The 23,123-nt window shown below is 41.1% G+C and overlaps 1 protein-coding gene across 5 annotated transcripts in view; it reads left to right on the forward strand.

The window, feature by feature from the left end:
- The window catches only part of efr3a (EFR3 homolog A (S. cerevisiae)), a 130,754-nt gene that overhangs the window by 9,720 nt on the left and 97,911 nt on the right, over positions 1-23,123 (forward strand). Inside the window, exon 1 of one of the 5 annotated variants that reach the window (XM_070541525.1) lies at positions 8,090-8,278. The exons of 3 other annotated variants lie outside the window; for them this stretch is intronic. In XM_070541525.1, the coding sequence (XP_070397626.1) occupies positions 8,254-8,278 (25 nt within the window). In that variant the 5' untranslated portion in view covers positions 8,090-8,253. Of the gene's footprint in view, positions 1-8,089; positions 8,279-23,123 lie in introns of those variants that run through there. One more of the 5 variants, XM_015956455.3, reaches the window with a different exon arrangement.

Raw genomic sequence — 23,123 nt, forward strand, 5'->3', positions numbered from 1 at the left:
TGTAAAGATTGATACGCTGAAAATCATTTAATGTTTTGCATAAAGCATGAGGTTTTGGTTAGTAATTGACTGGAAGAATAACAAATGACTGAATTAAATAGTGGGGCGCCTCTGTCAGTGCGCCCCAGGGCAGCTGTGGCTACATCGTAGCTCATCACCATCAGTGTCTGAATGTGTGTGTGAATGGATGAATGATACACTGTAGTGTAAAGCGCTTTGGAGTCCTTACTCTGAGAGGCGCTATACAAGTGCGGATCATTTATAGTGTTGATCAGGCAGAGCTTTGTTGCCAGCGTTCCACTGCATAACGGCTTCAAACACGTATATAAAAGTGTTCGTTTTTACGTAAACCGTTGGATGAAATTACACAAACTGACTGAGCTCTAGTTAAGGCGCTTGCAATAGTTTGTGTATGCGTATGTGTATGTGTGTGTGTGTGCGTGTGTGTGTGCATGCGTGCATGCATGTGTTTGAGGGAGGTTACATTGGATGTTTGTCTCCCCCAGTTTGAAAATCCTATCTGCGCCCCTGGGTGCACTGACAGAGGTGAGGCTGCCATGCATTGGCGTCACCTGTACCTCCGACCACCACCAGCAGGCAAAGCGGGTTAATTGTCTTGCCCAAGGACACAATGAAGGTGACAAACTGAGTGAAGCTCAAACCTGCAGCCTTCTGATTACGGGGTGAGCACTTAACTCCTGTGCCACCGTCACCCCCCAATGCTCCAAGAAAAGAGTAAACATCAAAAATAAATAAACTTGAATTGAACGTTTGGGCCTAGAAAACAGCAACTGGTGTTTAGCACTATCTCATTTCCCCTGGCAATGTGGGTTCCAGTTTCAGGTGGACGTAGCGTAGCGAGGGAGGGGTGAGAGTTCCATGTTTGTGTTTCAAATCTAGCTTGTTTTTCAGATTTGTCATTGAAGCTTTATTGGAGACAGGTGATTTACTATGGCGACACCCGTGGGGAAAGCTGGAAGAGAAAGTTTGTTTTGAAGGCTGCGTATCAATCAGCTCTGTCTTTTCCACCCTATGAAGGTCTCATGCACACCTTACAGGTGGCTGTTGCTCAGCGTTTGCTGTCTGGTTTAAAAAACACTAAACTGAAGACATTTTCTTCATCCTGGGGAGAGATTTTAGCCTGCTAGCTAACAGCTGCATGTTATGGCGTCTGAATTCCTGGCTGCTATAGATTATGTGTGGCTTTATGATGTTGTCATCCATGATTATAGAATAAACAATGAATATTGATGTAGAGAAACTTGTGAAATTAAGACTAAGCCCTAGTTAATCTGATTTATAATCCAGATCTCAGGATGAATTTTAAAAATCATGTTTCTTGTTTTAAGGCATAATCTGTTATGGTTTGATTTTAGTCATCTAGAGTCATCAGGATCTGGTGCTGCTAGTCATGATTAAGTGTATGTGAGTTTGTGTGTATGCAGAGCTCTTACTATCTTTAAGTGTTAAGCACCATTAATTACATTAATATGCAGCAGAGGAGCTGATGGGCCCACCCGTTCTGCTGAAGATCAGTTGAGTTAAATATCTGGGAAGACGGCAGCATTCCTGCTGGGAAAACCACGAACCAGTCATCTAAACTTGGACAGCATTTTATCATTCAGAATTTTAATATCAGGGTTCAATCAGCTGCCTGAGTTTTATTGTGATCTCTTCAGGTATTAACAGGGTTTTGAAGGTACTTGGATCTTTGCCTGTTACAGGGTATCCACGGGGGTCTTAACATTTCTTCAAAGTCTTAAATGTGATTAAAGGAAAATTAAACCCTTAAAAGTCTTTAAAAAACTCTTAAATCAATTTAGTAAAGTCTTAAATTTGATTAGTATTGATGTGAATTTAAAATACGTTCGTCTCATACTTGCACCCTTGATGCTTTTCAACGAGAAATTCCGTTTATGAAACCAAATATGTGAATCAAAGAGTTTTTGTTTTAGGGAAGGTGAGTCTTTGGTCAGGTTTCAGTCGCTCTTTATTACAATCAGTTTCAGAAAAACGAGGAGTGTTCTTTAGTGTTGATTATAATAATTTGATGTAATGTAACAGTGATGTTGGAGATAAAAGGCAGAATAGATTTTGTTACATTATCTGGTTAGATTGAAGCTTCACGTCCCACAGTGAGTAGTCTCTGCGTTTGCATTTTTGTACCGCGTGGCTTTCCGTATTATTGCTACAGCCTTGCTGTCCCGGATGTGACGTCACCCAACATGAAGTGGAAAACCAAGCAATGCAGTATTTAAAAACAATATATGAGTGTTTAACAGGTGATTAGTTCTTTGCAATAAAGACTTAATTTTATTTGTAGAAGGTCTTAAAAAGTCTTGAAAAAGTCTTAAATTTAATTTAGAGATTCCTACGTATACCATGTGTTAGAAAAATTACTTTTCTTAAAGCAAATTTAATTACAAATATTAAATACAAGAAAAAACATCTAGAAAAGGCCTCGTGTAAAATTTTTTATTCTGGGTCATTTAATTATATTTCTTGCAGTTTTTTTTTGTGTTTACGTCTAAATCATGAAACCTCCAAGTCAGGGGTGTCAAACATGCGGCCCACGGGCCGGATCCGGCCCGCAAGCGGGTTAAATCCAGCCCACGAGATGGTTGTGTAAACTTTATTTTCATACTTTACAATGTAGAGTGAAAATAAACTTATCTTTGTGAGCAAGTTTTCTCTGTAATGAGTATAAATAAAACAAAGCTGCTCTCAAGGCTCACACAAGAACTTGAATCACATCCTGAAGTTGGCGCCACTCAGGATGTGACTTCTGATACTGATGTGCTGGTGAAAGCTAAAAGATGTAAAGTAAAGTGAGTCAAATATATTTTAAGTGCTGCATGAAACTGATCTAGCCATGTTATCAGTAAGCTCTTTGAATCACTAAGGAATGTTTTTTTATTTGTTGATTTATTTTTTTTTTTTCAAATTTTCAAGTAGACTTCAGGTGTTGTACTTGTACGACACTGTCCTCAGGCTCCAGCTTTGTTTTATATTGATTGTATTAAAACAAAGAAAACAATCTGAAGTTTTTTTTTAATTTACCGGTCCGGCCCACTTGGGACTAGATTTCCCTCAATGTGGCCCCTGAGCTAAAATGAGTTTGACACCCCTGCTCTAAGTGATTAAAACATATTTTAATCAGCTGTAAGTGAAGCTGTGAAATGAGCTTGATTGATCTGCTGTCATCCTGTAAAGGTAAAAACTTGCTCTTGAATACCGACACCAAACCAGGGATGAATCCAAGTTTCCCACAGCTATTCCTTAAAATGCTCAAAGAAAAGAGTTAACATGACAAATAAATTACATAAATGTATATTTATCCCTAGAACACAATTACTTGGTGCTTTGTTGAAGCCCCAGGGTCATGTGTTTCTGGGGGATGGTTATTACTGTAGGACAGCATGCTAATGCTAACAAAGGCTGCTCCTAGCATGTCCTCCTTGTCTCCGGATCTGAAGGATGGGTCTTCCACGCCCACCGCATCTCGTGATTCATTTCTGGTCAATTTTTTTGTAATATTTGCAGACGAGCCACTGTTACATCGAGGACAGAAGGCGAGGTAACACCCAAGTACAAAATAAACCAGATTTCTTTTAATTAACTAAAATATTTGAAGCCTCAAAAATGAACATTTTTGTATGAACAGATTCATCCAGACATAGTAAAAAAGGTTAGTTTGATCCAGTTCCCTGCTCCATCTCTCTGACGCGTTTACATCTAGAACTCTTGTCAGAATCCGATAACTAGCTAGCTAGCCTCTCCCTCAGCGTTAGGCTTTAATCTGTACCGCTGTTGTCGTAAATGTGACTTCATGGATCGGCACCACCTGCCACACTTCCTCTTGTGCCTTCAGATCTACAGCTGCATCCAGTGGGAATGCTGTTACCCAGCATGCATCTGTGTCCCTGGTGGAACAGGAACATTCGCGGATGCAGAAGAAATCAAAGTCGATCAGGAGCAGCGGGTCTGCTGCATTTTGATACTCGGCTAATCGTTTATGCAGAGCGGCTTCCTCCCGCGGCGGCTGCTGGTGATCTGTATTCAGAGACGCAGTCGGAGATGGGTTCTTCTGCAGAGAAGGATTTTGGCCTAAAAATAACTTCAAAGGAGCTGCACCTCCCTCTGCTTCCTCCGACAGTCGCAGGAAGCTTTTATCTTTGTCTGATGCACAGCTGGTTGCTGCTCAGCACTTTTAGTTGGGATTTACTCTGTGTGTGTGTGTGTGTGTGTGTGTGTGTGTGTGTGTGTGTGTGTGTGTGTGTGTGTGTGTGTGTGTGTGTGTGTGTGTGTGTGTGTTATAGATCAACACCAACATAATAAAACCAATAGATCTATAGACTCCCATAATCTAAGCGATCAGAGAACAAATCTCCATATTAAATGGAGGACAGGATTATTAATCCCTCTTGATTAAAACCGATCTTGTTTGGTTTCTTCAGCTGAAGCTCGAGGAATCAGAGGTTCATCTGTGAGAACGATGACATTTACACGCCTACAGTTAAAATAAACGGCCGAGTTTCTGCTGCATGTCAGCCTGACCTGCTAACATTTACTCAGAAACTCTAAATCACTTCAGCCTCTCGATTTCTGGTAGATTTATTTAATTTTTTTCAATAAACTCAAAAGTTATTTTCGGCACAAAAACATCCTCCTCTGTCTGTCCTTTTACTATCTTAACAACATTCTCACATTTGCCTGCTTTTATTTGACACTTTTTAGACTAAAAAGGTAAATGTGAGGATTTCTGAGAGTCACGGGTGTTTTTGTTGCCACTGTTTAGTTTCCAGTACCCGGTAGGAGCCCAGACTCTCCGTCCGAGCCATAGACTGTACATATACATATAGAGCCTTCGTTTCTGCTGTTTGCCCTTTTAGGGTTATAAACGGATTATATGAGCAGAGCGAGCCCTCCGTATGAAGGAGGAATGATCTGAGCCTCTGGCTGTTTAGGCACAGTCTTCCTGAAATCAGCACCGGGTTTGTTTATTAGATGTGAAAGGTGATAAAAAGAGTCAGGAAGTCTAAAGTAACTGATGAGCAACTTAAATAGTAAAAAGAGAAACCATCAGCACATATTCAGTTTGTTTTAAGGAGAAACCTATAATCATGGGTTAAATCAAGGCTGATATATGTATAGGATGTTAATACTGCTGTTATGGCCATAACTAACATTTATGATTTACACTTTTCATCTAAATTAGCCGTTTTGAATCCAAAATGTGTCACATACTTGATTCCGATGAGAAAATATGTTTGGGGGTGTGTACAACGAGGCTGGCTTTTACAGTTTAACCAGTTTCAATATTATCCACTGGGGGAAATGTTCAAGAGGATTATTAGGGTGCACCCTGACAACACCAACAGTTTCCTGTGACGTGCGAGCCACGGACACATCTCGTCTGGAGGTCTCTTGTCCTGTGTAGACCTCCAGATGGCTCTTCCTCGCCTGTACGATCCGAGCCCGACGGGTACCCAGGTTGATATTTTAAGAGTGATGAGTTTGGCTAGGACAGCAAAAAGAGAGAGAGGAGACGATGATGCACTTCAAATGAAACACAGTGGAAGCCTTATTCATCCATGGTGGTGAAGAAACACTAAAATGTATGCTATAGCTATGCTACGTTGTCTCTGGCGATCCGGTTTTGGGCTTAAAGTCCGTCGGGTAATTTTGGTTTCAGTCTGGGTTTCGTTGGGCTCTGCTGCGCTGCTGTGGGTGGGGAGAGACACGGAGGAGCTCAGAACAGTGGAAGAGAAGTTTTAATATAGTTTTGCTGTCAGCTTGTAGAAGCTGTTGTTGAACTTTATTCTGTTTCATGAACCAGGGTGAATTGGGTTTATGTTAAATTCAACTTTAAGAAAACTGGGAGGAAACTTTAGCCTACCTTTTGAGTTTGATGTTTTCTTCTTGTGTACTTGTTTCTTCTCCTCAGAGACACGATGGATATAAGAAGATAATAAAAGCTCAAATGTCCACAAAGGAAGGGTTAGTTAGCTGGTTAGTGAAGGGGCGGTAGCTATCCTTGAACCCCCAGTCCAGCCCACAGCCTCTTGCTGCTGTTGTTATTATTATTAAATGGGGACTGCACATCATCAAAAAACATTACTCCACCCCTAGTTTATAAGCCAAAAAAAAAAGAGCAAAAAATAGTTATTTGGGGGTTTAGTTACTCTTTAATATTATTACTACCAGCAAATATCACCTTTTTCATCGTTGACATTTAAATACGTCCTACACACATATGTATGGCAACAAGATATAAAACACATCTGTTCTTATAACATCAGCCCAGTTTTATTAATTGGACTGATGGTTAGGTTTAATAATGATGACCGACATCTAGGGCTGCAATGATTCGTCGATGTTGTCGACAAATATCAACAATGAAAATGGTCGACAATGAACTGAATTGTCGACGTTGTCGCCAGACATGTTTTTTCCGACCGAGTTAGGCATCTCACTTCATTACAATCTCTGCCAAGAGTCGCACATGTGCAATAGCTTCTCTGCTGAGTGCCAAACAAACAGAAATGGCGGCGTCCAACACAGCAGCTACGCGTACCAAAACATCAAAAGTTTGGGTGCATTCTAGCCCGGATTCGGCGAATAAAAAGATGACCTGCATTATTTGCAAAGCAGTCCTCGCGTGTCACGGCAGCACCTCGGTGATGTATGAACACTTAAAGAGAAAGCACGTCGGACAGTTGAATGAAACAGAGTCTGACTCACCTCTGTAAGATTTAAGTAACACGAAAGCCAATACGTTTTGTTTTGGATGGACATTGTACATTTTTTAAACGTATTTTCACTTTAAAAAAAGATATTTAATGTTATGCCTGACTGTGCCTGACAAATGTATTTTAATTTTATTTATGCATTTATGCCTATGCTGACTGAGCACTGTGCCTAATTGGTGTTAGAAAGGGCATTTTTATTTACTTATAGTATGAATTGGCCTATCAGCAGCAAAGTTCAATAAAATAAGCATTTTCCGTTGAAGTACCCATCTTTCTTGTGTTTATTATCATTTTTCACATAATTAAAGCAATCTCATGCTAAATTTAAGAAAAATTTAATAATTATCCGATTAGTCGACTAATCGTTTCTATAGTCAGTGACTAGACGACTATTAAAATAGTCGTTAGTTGCAGCCCTACTGATATCAGTCGATACTGGTGCTGATGCTGATTTACTGTTCAGGTAAATTAATCATGTTTCATGTCTCTTCACACCAGAATGTAAAACCAAAGTCATCTTGTGTTGAGAAATCATTTCTGGATGTTTTAGTTTTAATTTAACTTAGTTAAACGTCTCGCGTCCGTGAAACCGTCACAGTGTGAGCTGATTTTGTGTTTGAATGTTGATCAGCTGTGGTGGCCATCTTGAACAGGGCGGACTCTGAAATGTTCTTAATTAACCCAGAAAGGTTTTATTAACATCTGCTCCAACAAACAGGGGAAAACATCACCTGTTTTTGATTTGTCTGCAATGGGCGGGGCCTCAAGCCATGCTGATGTGGTCATGTGTTGGATTTGTATCCTCACTGAATAATTAACATTTTTAATAAATCCTGCAGCTAAAATAACAGAGAAGGAAGAGAAGCTGCTCACTGTTCAAGGAACTTTAAAAACTTCTGATTTGTTCATTTAAGTTTGTCTTTAGGGAAGTTTCAGCATCAGTTAGACATTTGAGATTTCACATATGAACAAGCTGGTCGTGTTGAATGGCTTTAAGGCAGAAAATGGTTTTAACTGATGTAAAGATAGAAGAAAAACTCAAATCTGCCACAGCTTTGGAACTGAAAATAGTTCCAGTTTGTGATTAAATATAAATGTCCTCCATCTCAGTAAGCTGCATAATTACACTCCCATCAGGGTGATGGAGACGGATCGCTGAAATACTCACACACACAAACACACACACACACACACACACACACACACACACACACACACACACACACACACACACACACACACACACACACACACACACACACACAGAGGAATGGGGAGTTTTAACCATCTAAAGTTGTTTCTGCAGAGCTGCAGCGATGAGCTGCTGCGGGCGGCGTCCGCGGCGAGGGCAAAACCAGCTCTGCAAGGTCAGTGATGACTGTGTGTCCGTGGGGAGGAGAGGGGGGTGTTCAGAGGGAGACAGCAAGAGAGGAAACACGCAGTGGGAAGAGACGGAGTCGAGGTCCACCTGGCAGGCCGTCCACCGTTCACCTTTAACACGATGGATCCAGAGAACACGGACTCGGGTAGGAAGAGGTTCTTAAAGTTCTGGTTCTTGTGTCTGAGACGTATTCAGGGAGGCAGAGATGCTCCAGGTCTGAGGCTCTGGAGGATGCCATTGAGCTGAGGAGGTAGAAGCTGCTGAGGTCAGAGCGGTCCAATCAGAGACGGTTCTGCTCGATTGACACACCTTAAGACCAATCGGTAAGAGACGTGTCCAGAGGACGGGTCGCCCTGAAGGACGTTAATCTGTTGTTGGGAAAAGGTTTTAGTCTGGTTCTGGTTCTTAATCATGCAGACGTGTAATTTTACTAGCAGCTGGTTTCTGGTTCTGCTTGTTTACATTTGAATTTCAGGTTTTTTCTTTTTCTACTGATAAAAACAAACGACAACAAAAAAAAAACCCCGATCCTCTGGAGGGATTTTAGTAAAACTGTAAACGTAACCAAATCACCTCTGGTGTCCAGCCCATTAAAGATGGCCGCCACAACTAACCAATGTTAGCGAACAGAAACGGTTTTCTAATATAAGATTTACTCAGAACATTTTAGCTCATCTACTCAGCATCAGATGGTTTTGTTGGTGGCAGCAGGTTGGAGCATGTAGAGATGCACTGATCCAGGTTTTCAGGGCCGATACTGATTTCCACCTCTGTCACTCTGATGCTGATTCATTGAAGGTCCTCAAATTTAGTAAATATTTAATCTGATCAGCTGATTCTTTTGCTGGTCTGTGAACTCACCATTACCATTCAGCAAAATTAATTGAATGAAATAAATTTGACATTTCTCCAGTCTCTGAACGCATCATTGCTAAGAACTTAGGTTAGCAATAACAGAAATTCAGCGTGGAAATATTTTATTTTTAATTTCATTATTTCACTCTTTAAAGCCATTGTTTCATACGATCTGCTGATGCAAAATTACAATATTTCTATTCTGGAACATGTTAATATCTGGTCCTGAATCAGAATAATTAAAAATGGAATCAGTTCCTGTTGTCGAAGTGGTTTCCAGAGATAGCCTAGTGAACTAGACCAAATTCTTGCTTTGCAAAGTAATACATTTATTTAGTCTGGCTTGCCAGGCTATTCCAGAGATGTTCTGTGTGGAGAAACAATCTGTAGATGTTTGAATCTCAGTTAGAAAGAGTTCAAATGTTTATTTAAAGTAGTTTAAAAAGGCATCCGTTTTGTTTTAGAATTGTTTTTTATTTGTTTTACTAACATAACTTAACTAAAGTACAAGTAGACCAAAAGCATCAGAATCAGCCTATCAGAATCAGGAAGACCCTTAGATGTTTTTGTTGTGCTCTCAAAACACCAAACATTGGCCATCAGAGCAAAAGGAAGCTTTTTTTTACCACTAACACATTAATTAATGCTAACAATAATGGATCCTCCATGTGAAAGCTTTTAATTCCAGAATCATCTTTTTTTTAAATAGATATGCATCTTTTAATTTTAACCAGCTCTTTAATTATTTAAATTAATTTAATGTTAAAGTTTGAGATTTTTTGGAATCAATCAGCATCAGGTCTCAAAAACCATCATCTTGCTTTTCTAGCAGGAGATAGAAGGAAGGGTAGACCCTACTGGCAATACACACACGCACGCACACACACACGCACGCACGCACGCGCGCGCACACACACACGCACGCACGCACACACACACACACACACACACACACACACACACACACACACACTCTCTTCTCCACGGTTCCTCCACTGGTAACAGAATGTTAATCTAGAAGTCAGTATTCCGGGTGTTTCCAGGTGAATCTGAGCGTGAAGGACTTTGGTTGTTTGGACGTCGTCCTCCAGCTTCAGGCTGGCAGATGTTTGATTGGCGGCTCAGCTGAAGCTCTAGAGGTCAGCTGATGTCTTTCATGCTCAGTTAGGCCCCTCCCACCCTCCACACTTGTCCTGTCCAGCACAAACAGGAGTCGATTGAAGAAAATCCTTCACTTGTAGGAAAATAATCCTAATATACGGAGGATTGGTGCTAATCCTGGTTTCAGAAGGTTCGAACATTTTTGTGTCCTGCTGTAAAAGCCTGCAACAGCGTGTTCTATAACACGTGAACACACGTGTTGTCAGATCTACTGTGTGTGTGTGTGTATGGGATCGCTGCGCACACATGGCAGAAGAGCTGACTGCAACAATCAAGCTGTTAGAGCGGAACAAACAAGTCAGAGAGCATTAGCGAACACATGAAACAGATTCAGACGTTTTTACATTTAGCTTCTCCGAGTGCTGCTGATCCTAGACAAGGAGGTAAAACAAGCTAACTTTTAACAAAAATGTTAATTCTAGACTCAAACAACAGGCAGATGCAAGATTTTTATTTAAACCCCAACATCAAAGACAAAATATCACCTCCAAGTCCAGAAACGATGTTCATTAGCTCTGGTTAGTTCTGGGTCTGTCCTGGGACAGGACCACCTCAGCTGAGTCCTGATGAGAAGGAGGAGCACCAGCAACTCAGCTCTGAGCTTCTGATCACATCTGAAAAGTTGTGAGAATAAAATCTGAAATTATATGAAAACAAAAGCCGTATCATTTCAATTTGAACAATATGACAAATATTCTGACATTTTATAAGGTAATTCTCTATTTTATTATAATCATTCGTTAATTCTTGTTGTTTTAAATTAATTTGTTCCCGATGGTATCATTAGCTTCCCTATAATAGCATTTGCTAATAATGCCAACAAATTAGCCACAGCTCCTAAAACCGACAAGGCTAGGCACACTTCATACACAGACAATTCAATGTGCTCTCCATGTAGACAGCACAAAACTGTAAATATGAAAATCGGATTAAAAAAATTGAATTAGGTCAACAAAAAAGAAAAGACAAAGTTAAAAGTCTGAGCATTAATCCTAATCAGTCATCTCTGTTGAGTTTAGTTACGAGAATAAAGCTACGCGCTTTATTTTCATAAAAATACACTAAAGTGATCAGGCTCCGTGTGTGTCACGCCTTCAACGGTCCCAGCAGAAACATGTGCTCTAATAAAACACGATGGTTCTATTATCTAAAGGTTTTTAATTCCTTTAAAAATCACGTAGTTTAATTTGTGACTTTTCATTTAATTCAGGATTTTTGTTTCTGTGGGTTTTCTCATGCATTTGTGAAACGTTGTGTGATCTTATCGGTGGATTATTAATGAAAATAACTAAAGAACCTGTAGTGGCCGGGCTCGGATCTTTAACCTTATTGTGTTTTGATGATTTTTGTGGGCAGAAATGATCATTTTTAAAAACTGAATATGTTCTTTAGACTTTTCAAATCGACGTTTCTGTAGCGCGTTACCGACATTAGGTATGCCACCAGAATTCTGTACAGACATGAATCCTCCTGCTGGAGTCTCTGCTCCTGCTCATGTTGTCGTGCAGCAGATGTGTTTCTTCAGCACAAGTAAACTCTCGTGGTGTTGCATAAACAGAACCATATGCCAGCGAACGCAGCACCACTTCCTGCTGCAGCATTCCACCGTCTGTCCTTCGTCTCGCTGAGACGCAGCTTAGAGGAGGAAACGACCTTCATTGGTTTAGGAGAAGAAAATAAACCTGTGGCATTAGTGGTTTTAGATATTCTTTATTGAAATGCTTGAGTTGCAAAACGATGCTGAAATTAAATCGTCTGGTTATAAATAATCTCATGTCCTGTTTGGTTTGAGAGGAGGCATCCCAGACCAGCAGGACTAGAATGGTTCTTCCTGCTTTACCTGTAAACTTTGTCTCTGTTAATTCTTACAAACAGAATTTAGACAAAAACAATAATAATTCTTTGTATTAATGAATAATTTAGTTTCACGTTTTTAGAGGAAATATTCTGTTTTTACTCATATTATGTTTATATATCTTCAGATCTTCTCCAGGAGAGATGGGTTTAGTTGGTGGTGTAGGTGTACACGGACATCCCATAATACTCAGGTGTTTTTGGATAAAAAATGTGAAACAACCAGTTCATGGTTGACATAATAAAATATCCTGATTTAAGTTCAAAAGCTCCTGATGCTTCTCTGTACCTGTAGTAAAGGGATATTCCACCCAACATTAAAAATATATTTTAACCAGCCCAATCATTCTCCTGACCCAGCGGTACTCTTTTAGCCTTAGCTTAGCATAAAACACTGTAAGTGAATGGATCCAACTAGCACTGTGAGTAAAAAGTCCTTAAAATCACTCAGTAGTGATCCCAATTCTGCTTGGTGACCTAAATAATCCGACTGACTGCAGGTAAAAAATATCAGTAACATAAAGGAATCACAGGCACCATTTTAGACTTGGAACTACTTTATGACAAATCACAGCTGTAAGCCTCCCCTGGCAGCCCCAAAGACACCTGCTTCTGTGATCAGATGCACAAGTTGTTAGCGAACTAACATAAACACACACACACACACACACACACACACACACACACACACACACACACACACACACACACACACACACACACACACACACACACACACTCACTCACTCACTCACTCACTCACTCACTCGTCTGTCTTTCTATCATAGTGAGGACCATCCATTGACTTCCATTAATTTTTGTGACTGTATTATGCCTAACTCATGCCCTAACCATAACCAATGCTGATCTTTTTCTAACCTTAGCTAAAACATTATTCACACCATACCATTAAAACCAACTGGTAAGCTTTTTAAAAAAGTGAGGACTGTCAGTCTGATTATTTAGGTCACCACGCAGAATTGGGATCACTATTAAGTAGGGATGCACCGATCAGGTTTTTTGCTGCCGATCACCGATACCGATATCAAAGAATGCTGATCACCGATACCGATCACCGGTACCGATCACGTGGATTGGCCAGAAATTTTCTACAACATTATAATGAGTGCTACAAACTACATAATCTGGGAATAAAGGAAATGTAACCTAATCTAAAATGGTCTGTATTAGGGTTGTCACGGTGTGAAAATTTAACCTCACGGTTATTGTGACCAAAATTACCACGGTTTTCGGTATTATCGCGGTATTTTTTTTAAACGTGCTACATTTTCACACAATTAAATAAACCCTGTATGTCAGGAAATATTGTCCTCAGTTTGTGTCTAAATTTTGCCTAAAATGTGTTATTTTGTAATTATGTTGTTTATTTGTTTACATTTTTCCCCCTTAGTCTTTAAAATACCAATATTTGCCCATAACTTCGTATTTTATGTCTGTTTGATGTCATCATTTAAAAATATTAGATCAGATGATACTCAGTACTCAAGTAGCCTTCTAATCAGATACTTTTTTTACCCTTACTTGAGTAATAAACCCTATATCAGGAAAATATTGTCCTCGGTTTGTGTCCTTCCAGTGAGCTTTGCAGATGTGGGAAAATGTCATCAGGCAGTAATCATTGTTAAATTCATAATTATTCTCGGAGAGAGACCAACTCTTATCTGCCCCTGGGAGCCCCGTAATGCATAGCGTCATTTCAACATGGCGGTGTCCGCGACACGGTTTATATGCAGGTAGCGGCGCTGCGGCTGCTTTATATAGCGACTCGTTGCATTCTCCCTCAACCCAAATCCTCGGATCACGCATTTTAGCTAAAACGCTAACGTTAACTTGCCTTGCGTTGACTGTAGAGTTGTGGGTGATGGTCACGCAGATGTGTCATGAGATAAGAAGCGTTGCTGCCTTTCACAGACACTTTTTCTTCTCGCGCTGCAAACAGGATATCCGTCTTCTATAAACTGTCCCTCGGCATTCTTCAAATATCTAAAATATGCCCGTACTTCCGACTTTGTCTTCTTTGAGGGATAAAAAATGTCCTCCTGAGCGCTGCCGTCTCCTCCTTTGACCATTATTTCAGCTTTAGCTTCAAGAAAGTTTTGTTGTTAACAAAGCGTGCATGTGCCGCCGGCAACTTCTGCAGATGATACGGTGGCTGGTAAGGGTCACCGCGCCTACACCGCAGCCACGGTAAACCCACCAAGATAATGTAGTTTTTTAAAAACAAGACGGTTATTATTGTCAACTTTTTTTTTTTACCGGGGTTTAGCGCTACACTGGTTACCGTGACAACCCTACCTGATTGGTTTGCTTTGATCTATTTTGAAAATTCCGATCAAAACCGATAGGGGCGCTATCGGCCGATTACGATCAAATGCCGATCCATCTGTGCATCCCTACTATTAAGTTATTTTAAGGACTTGCTACTTGAATTCATTCACTTACTGTGTTTTATGCTTAGCTAAAGCTAAAGGAGTCCAGCGTGGTCAGGAGAATGGCTGGACTGGTTAAAAATAGTTATTTCCCTCTTATCTAACGCTGGGAAATATGTCAACAGACAAACTTAAATATTGGGTGGAATATCCCTTTAAGGAAACATCCTTGTTCCCTTTCCTTTCCGCTCCTCCCTCCTCTTAGGCTCACCTCCTCCCCCTGTCAGACCCCCCACCGATCCATTTAAGTGTAGGTTTTTCAACTCGTCAGGTCTGGTTCTGAAAGTCTGTTCTGTCATCAGTTTGACTTTGGCCCCTCAAGAGTCATTGTCTGTGGGTGCATGAGGGGGTGGAGGAGGAGGAGTGACTTAAATTGGGCTCATTTGTCTCCCTGCAGCCAAACGGCCTCCTTTCTCTTCCTCCGCTCCATCCTCTGCTCCCCACGGATCTCCCAAATCTTTTCTTCCTACTTTTCATTTCAGCTGTTTTTTTTTCACAGTCGTCTGATCCATCTTCACTCTCGCTTTCATTCCTCCCTCTCATCCATCCATCCATCTCCATTCTTTCATCGGTTGATTTCACTGTGGCTGTAATTTACCCAGAGATGGATGCACAGTCTCACCCGCTTCTCCGTTGTTTTTGATGGATGTCCCGGTTTGGTTCTTAGATCTTGGGCTGACGTTATGGATCAGCTGACTGAGTTTGTATGTTTGTGAGGACCAGGTCTCACCAGAACCACCTTCAGGGGTTGTGCTGTTAGTTCCACGTCGGTGATCCAAACCGGATTCCTGCTGGTTTTCCAAGCAACACGAGGTCACGCTGTGGAAGTTCTGGAAACATCTGACAAATTAAGGGTCAGAAGTTTTTCAGATTTCATCAGGATGTTTTTGTTAAAACATTTCTGAATTTTAGAGGCTTTATTTTAAATAGACCTTTTTTTTTTTGTACCTTTTGTTTTACAGTTTTCTTACTGCTTTCATGTTCTGCTCTTTTTAGATTTGTAAAATAACAGATTACTCTATGAACATACATTTACAGATTACTCTATAAACTGGTTAAAATCCACAGTTCTACCAATTAATTTCTCTTTTTTCAATTTGCTTAATACACAATTGGAGTCAGGGAATATCACATACCTGGGAATTAATGTCTCTCCCAAGTTAGCAGATCTAACCAAACTAAACTACATCCCACTTTTAAGGAAAGTGGAAGATGATCTTGCAAAATGGAAATCCTTACCGATATCACTCATGGGGAGAGTTGCTACAATTAAAATGATGGTCTTACCCAGAATAAATTACTTATTTTCAATGATCCCAAACAAACCACCAGCTGACTGGTTTAAATCTCTGGACTCCTCAATTACTAAATTCCTTTGGCAGGATAAACCTCCACGAATTAGCTCAAAAACGCTTCAGAAGACCAAAGACAGAGGAGGACTGGATTTACCCAACTTTTATTATTATTTCTTAGCCAACAGGCTGCAATATATACCAAGATGGTTGCAAGATAACCCACTAGATGAGTCGTGGTTAGATATAGAACAGACACTTTGCAATACGATAGAGCTTTCAGACTTACCATTTATTAGCTCAAGCATAAGAATACATGAAAGCTTCAAAAGTATTAGTATCAGCACCTCTCTGACAGCATGGTGGGAGTATCTTAAAATGACAGAGTCTTCACTAGTACCATGCAGACGCACACCTATCTGGAATAATCCTGACATTTTGCAAAATAATAAAATCATGAACCTTCCGGACTGGAAAAATAAAGGAATCCTATACCTGGAACACATATATGAAGGATTGGACTTCATCCCATTTAATCAAATAGTCTCCCAATTTGGAATGGATACGAATAGCTTTTTAGAATATCACCAAATTAAATCTGTAGTCAAACAAAAATTTAAGCTCAATAAAATAGAATTACAAACACCACCAAGGGTATTAGACTTTTATAATCTCAACCCCCCAAACTACTGTCTAAAGTATATAAGACATTGTCCAAAATAGACGATAGAATAGCAATCCCTATTGAAAAATGGGAGGTGGATCTATCAGTTAGCTTTGACCAGAACTTCTGGTCCCAAACTTGTTTAAAAACTTTTAAAATGAACAGACACCCCAATTTACAATTAATTCAGTACAAAATTCTACACAGAGTACACTATACAGGTCATCGGTTGTTCAAGATGGGGTTTGTGTCATCTGACACCTGTACACACTGCACAAACAACATTCCTGACAATTACATTCATGCACTGTGGTCCTGCCCACCTGTCCAGGAATTTTGGGGTAGTGTGTGTGAAGACCTGTCAAAGTGTCTGAAATGTCATATCCCAACCGCCCCCTCTCTTTGTTTACTGGGAAACCTGGACGATGTCCCGATTGAAACATCTTTGGCTCACGTGGTTCTGACTGCCATATGCATCACTAAGAAAACTATCCTCTTGAATTGGAAAAATAGTTACTCTTTGCATCAACCAGTATAGAAATCTTTTGTTAGATGATATTACACTTGATATAGCCTCTGCTTCCACTTCAAATCAATCTCTATGGACTCCTTTGATTGGTTCCATCACAGCGATGACGGGGGACCATTGATATTATCCTGCGGGATGATGTGGGTGAGGTGGTGGAGGGTCTGAGTTTGGAGTATCTGGACGTTCCTTGGCGGTGGGTTGCTGTGCTCAGCGTGGGGCGGGGGAGCCTGCTCATCAGCACCCCAGCAGAAAGGGTCGAACTCTTGGAACCGGTAATGGTTGTACCCCATGTGCAGCAGTACTGATCTAGGAATCTGTGCTGCTGTCAGCAGAACTTGGATGAAGATGGTGAAAGCTTAAATTTGGGCATTGCTTCAAGTAAAAAAGGTTGAAAGATTATTTTTTAGAAAAGAGAACCGTTTTTATGTGTGACTAAAACAGGAGTTGAACTGTTATTTAGTTTTTATTATTCTAACAGAAGGTTCTGGATGTTTATGTGCGGTCTTTAGTCCAGCAGCAGAACATCCTGTGACCCTTCACATTAAGAGCCTCAAACGTGAATCTTGTGGGATTCAGTGTAAGAATTCGGTCTCCTTTAAAAAAGCTAGAGTGACGTTAGTACTGGTTACAGGCTGTGAGCCCCTGATGTTGCCAAATCTGCACCGCGCTAAAGCTGCAGTGCGGCATTTGTACTAATATCAGGTAAAGAAGGCTAAATGCTAGCATTGAGCTAATACTGCTAACTGTAGACTAGTAAGCTCTAAAAGTATGTCAGCTACTCTCAATCACCTACAGTTCGATATTACATGAAAGCTACACTTCCTGGCTAAAAATAAAGTCACCACCCAAAAAAAAATCACACACTTTTACATTTTATTAGATGTCCTTTGGCTTTGATTACAACACACATTCCCTGTGGCGTTGTTTTGATAAGCTTCTGCAACGTTCCCAGGGTTGTTTCGCAATGTCAAGGCACCTTGCCTTGCGAGGACACTGTCCTTCCTTGGTCAAAGAAAACAGTTAAATGGAACAGACTTGCATCACTTGACTGCAGCTTCCACGGCAGTAACGTCACGTGACATGGGAGATAACGTTATATTTTATATGTATTAGTTTCAATACAAATATGTAACGAGACTTTTTTTTCCATCTTTTTCTTGGAGGCTAATTGGTTATTTCTGCCTCCTTGATTCTGTTATGGTTCCTGTTTGTTGTTGGGGGCTTTAAAAAGGTTTTTATGAGGACTCATGGGTTCATCAACACCTCACATCTCACCTGAGTGTCTCAACAGAGCTCCTGCATCAAGCACTGCCTCTTTCTTCCAGGAAACACGAACCCAGGATTCCATCTGACTAATTTCCCTTCCTCCGTTTGCCATATTCACTGGTCCCTGCTGACCATCTACTATCTTCAGTAGCAGCTACAGCATGTTGTTGATCATAAATCAGAGTTAAAACTCTCATTAATGCCCTAAACCTGAGCCGGTCCTTTTCATGACCCAGTAATCTGGTTCCTTATGGGTCTCGGTCCTGGTTCTGGACGATCTCCCTGTTCTGGTTAAGGGACAACACACCCCGTCCAACAACAACCAGTCCAAACCATCAGCCCTCCACCACTGCATTGAGATCAGCCGTTTGTTCTTCTCTAAACCTGCTGCAGGGAATCATGGGTAACACTTGACAAACTCTCCTTATTTCTCAAAGGCGAGGTCTTCTTCTTTCCTAACAAGCCTAGTCAAGCCTCGTTTTTAGACGGCTTGAGCCGCTCTTCGGCATTTAGATGCTCTGTCTGCAGACAATGGAAAGGCCTGCTTAATCAGAGTTCATCCCAGTGGGTTTGAGCTGTGACTCCATGAAAATTTTCTGGATAACTCACAGTAATTCAGCAGAGATGAGTCATTTATTGTGATAAATGGTGGGACCCATGTTTATTTTGCTACACCAGGAGAGAGAAAGCATCCAGATGTTTCAACCAACCCCAGATGAGCCGTAGTAGGACTTTTTGTTGTCCTTTCTAAGAACATGCCACATCAGCCACTCAGACACGTTCACAATCTGCTCACGTCTCTGACCCAAGAACTCGAGTCAAACAAGGACGCAGCAGGAATGTTGTCTCCTGACTGTCGATGTGGACAGAGATGCTGTTTCGTCTTTCATGTTCTTGTCAAAGGACAGGTAAGTAATCCGCATGGGCCAGGGCCACGTTTAATCTTCTAGATGATGTTCCTCAGACGCTGGGCGTAGATGAAAGCCCACTGCTCTGCTGGAGCTCAGCTTTACTGAGACTGTTTTCTCCTAACTGGAATAAAGATGGAGGCTCTTTCACAATCGGTACTGAATCTCATCAACTACTGATTTATTTACTCGTTAAAGGAGGAACATTAAATGCTGAAGCTATTACTGATGAATTGTCCAAAAACATGTTCATTTGAATATTTATAAAGTCATTAAACACCAGCAAAAAGGCAAGGATTAGAAGTCTGAGAGGTGATCGTGATCCTTTTGTTCCACCTCTCCTACCTGTGATTAGAAATTAAAGCTTTCCTCATAAATAAAACATCTCCGGATCATCCCATTCTTCTGGAATGTTCCTAAACAAGCCTGGCAGCATTGTTTTTTCATGATTACATGAATACCGTGACTTCCTGTGGCTGGGTGGCACCTCCCAGGATTCTCCCGGGTCTGGGTTCTGTTCCATCGGATCACATTTTCCTGTGAACACAGAGAAAGGAAACCTGAGAGCAACTTCAGACCAACCGGAGTCTCGTCTTTTGTGTCCGGAAGATGGGCAATCCCAGGTGAGTGTAAACAGACTCAGGATGAGGCTGATTGGCTAAACCAGCTGTCAATCAAATGCCACAATGATGCGAAGGTAGAGAAAGAGAGTGTAAAGCAGCAGGAGGAATGTTGGTCTCACCTGGTCAGGTAGAAGCATGGACTTAGCCCTTCAGACAGGATCTCTAGAAGGATCTTCCTGGTTCTGAACCACCTTGTCTTGGGGATGCCGTGTCTACCAACGTTCCTGAGGAGATACCGGCAGGTTCCTCGAACCGAAGCCGATGGAGCATTTAACTACAGCCCCGCCTCAAACGATCGAAGCCTTCTGACCTTCGGTAGGTCCGACTCAAACTGGGATCTGACTCTATAAAATCTGGTTAATCCAAAGGGAGGGAGGGGCTAATCCAGGTCATTTAACAGTTACTCGTCACATTTACAGGAGGTTACGGGGTCGATGGTAGTGGAGTCTGGCCAGTTTGTTTGGTTATTGTGGATTTTTGGTGTCACAGTGAATTAGTGACAGGATTTTTTACAGGAGCTTGGAATCCTGGAAAATGCAGGAATTTTCCTGTTGTATGTTCCAGTTCTTTAAATTTTATAAATAATCATTTATGCTTTAATTAAACCCAAAAATGCAAGAAAACATTGAAAACTCACCTTGAAAGTGCTTGAATTTGAAATCTAATGTGTTGTGAAAGTTTTACCAACTTTAACAGATAATTTAATGTGATGGTTTTGGTTCATGTTTAATTTAGGATTAGGACTAGAAGGCTCTAAATTATTCTGCTTTCCCTTTTCGGTTGGTCCTCGTGAATTAAAGATGGCTGGACTAGTTGTTCACTTTCTCTCTTGGCCCATTTATAAAGTGATTTTGATCAGATTCACGTCTGTAGGAAAGTCAAATTAGTCCTCAGGCATCAGCGTCTATCGGGCACTAAAGGTTCGCTAATTAACTTATTGAGTTATTACAAAGACTATGATACCCCCCGACCCGGTCCCAGTTGGGTTGGGGGGTTGAGCCTTAAGCCGCTGGACCTGCTCACCTGTAGAACCTGGAGTTAAGGATAAAGTTTCGATGGAGAGACGAACAGCAGAGAATAATTCGACCAATCTTCTATTTTTATCCTTTATTATTATTTTCTTCTGTTTTCAGGAAGTCTTTATGATGGTTTAATTATTGAAATCTCTTTTCATTCATGCAGATTTAGATAAATTATAGAGTTAGAACTGCTGAAGCATATTTTATTATTTTAAACTGTTTTTGTAGAATAATAAACAGAAAATTGGATGATTTATTTGTTATTTTGGGACTTTATTTGTCCACCATTTGCTTTCCAAATAAAGGAATCAATTAAAACATGTGAGTGGAGGCAGGGCAACGTAAATAATCCTGAAAACATTTTAAGAAGATTGGAGACAAATTCTGTCTTTAATTTTCAGGTTTAAAACCGTTTTATTCTGTCTGACGATGCAGGAAACCGTTTTGGTGACGATCCTAACGGAGAGCAGGTGGGGATGGAGGGGCTTACATTTGTATTAATATCTGGCTCCTGCATGATGGATCTGATCTCCTATAATTGCCTTTTTTCTCAGCCAGCTGAGTTTGTTGTCTTGGCTGTAATTCATCAGTTTGTTTGCCCTCCACAATCTCTGGATCTCGGTTCTGCCGTGCCGTGATTACACCGCCCTCTGCAGAGCCGTCGCTGGACACTTAAACTGATGCATGGCCTCCATTACAGTGTTGAAGCCATGATGCTTCAGCCTGAATGGATTTTAACGTAATTCCAATCTGCTGTCATTTGTTTTCTCCTACTGGAGGAGCAAACAGCTGCAGGAACATCTGGGCCGTGACTTCAACACTGAGACTAGCTTCAGTGAGTTCTTGGTGTTATAAATAATACTGTTTTTTAATATTTTGTTTATTTCTGCATCATGGAGATCATAAATCCTCCTAGAGGTCCATTACTGATCAGATCCTGAAAGAGGAATTACTATAATAATCCTCTGATCCATATAAGCATGCTTATGAAGTTCTTTACACTAAATATTTTCACATGAAGCTTTATTCTTCACAGTTTCAGTACCTTCCAAAATGAGCTGCTTCAGGGCTCTGTCACTTTAAGAAAACAAGCTGTTTCAGGCCACACCCACCCCGTGCTGATATGAGGTAAGGAGCTTTGAAATCTGGGAGGAGCTGGGTGTAGAGCTGCTGCTCCTCCAGCGTGGAAAGGTGAGGGGGTTCTTGGCTAACTTTCCCGATTGTGACATTTTGAAACATTTTAGGTGGATAATTCCTAAATCAGACACTGAGAAAACTGACAGACACCACCTGGAAGCACAGAAGAATGCAGTTAGATTTTAAAATCAACTTCCTGTTGCTGAACCAGCAGCCCTCTCTGGTATCTGACCCAGTCACCTGATGGGTTTACACCAAACCTGTAATGAGCCTGGTTTTAATTCTGTTTCCCTGGAATCTGGATCAGAACAATTAGGATAAAAGTAGCAGCAGTTGCACCCCCTCCATCCTCACAGTGGCCCGACCCATCTGCTGTCCCTGCCAGGTGTTTTGACTTCGTCTTCAGTGTCAACACGAATGCATGGCGCGGTTGGGCAAACGCCTATCATGTCAGCGTCTTTATACTTAGAAATGGTTATAGATGAGCATTACGTTGCAACCATGGTGGAAAATGACTGATGTGTCAGCCCCAGAATACTGAAGGCCTGTGCAGAGCAGCTTTGTGGGATTCTGCAGCACCTCTTCAACCTCGGCCTGGCCCAGGAGAAGGTTCCAGTCCTGTGGAAGACATCCTGCCTTGTTCCAGTTCCAAAGAAAACTCACCCATCAGTCAATGACAACTACAGACCGGTCGCCCTGACATCCCACATCATGAAGGTCCTGGAGAGACTCCTGTTGGTCCGCCAAAATAAAGCAAACTAGGTCATATCAGGACCCGCTGCAGTTTGCTTATCGCCATGGAGTCGGAGTTGAAGATCCCATCATCTAGCTGCTTCAACCAACCCACTTTCATCTGGACAAAGCAGGCAGCACTGTGAGGGTCATGTTCTTTGATTTCTCCAGTGCATTTAACACAATCCAGTCTGATGTACTTTGCCAGAAACTCCAGAAGACACAGGTGGGGGCCTCAACTATCGCCTGGATTAAAGACTACCTGACAAACAGACCACAGTTTGTGAGGCTGAAGATCTGCACATCAAACCAGGCAATCAGTAACACTGGAGCACCACAGGGGACTCTACTCTCACCATTCATTTTCACCCTGTACACCTCAGACTTCCAGTACAAATCAGAGACCTGTCATCTACAGAAATACTCAGATGACTCTGCAGTTGTCGGGTGTATCAGAGATGGACAGGAAGCTGAGTACAGAAAGCTGATGGAGCGCTTTG

This window comes from Nothobranchius furzeri, chromosome 11, assembly GCF_043380555.1.
Source record: "Nothobranchius furzeri strain GRZ-AD chromosome 11, NfurGRZ-RIMD1, whole genome shotgun sequence".
Lineage (NCBI taxonomy): Eukaryota > Metazoa > Chordata > Actinopteri > Cyprinodontiformes > Nothobranchiidae > Nothobranchius > Nothobranchius furzeri.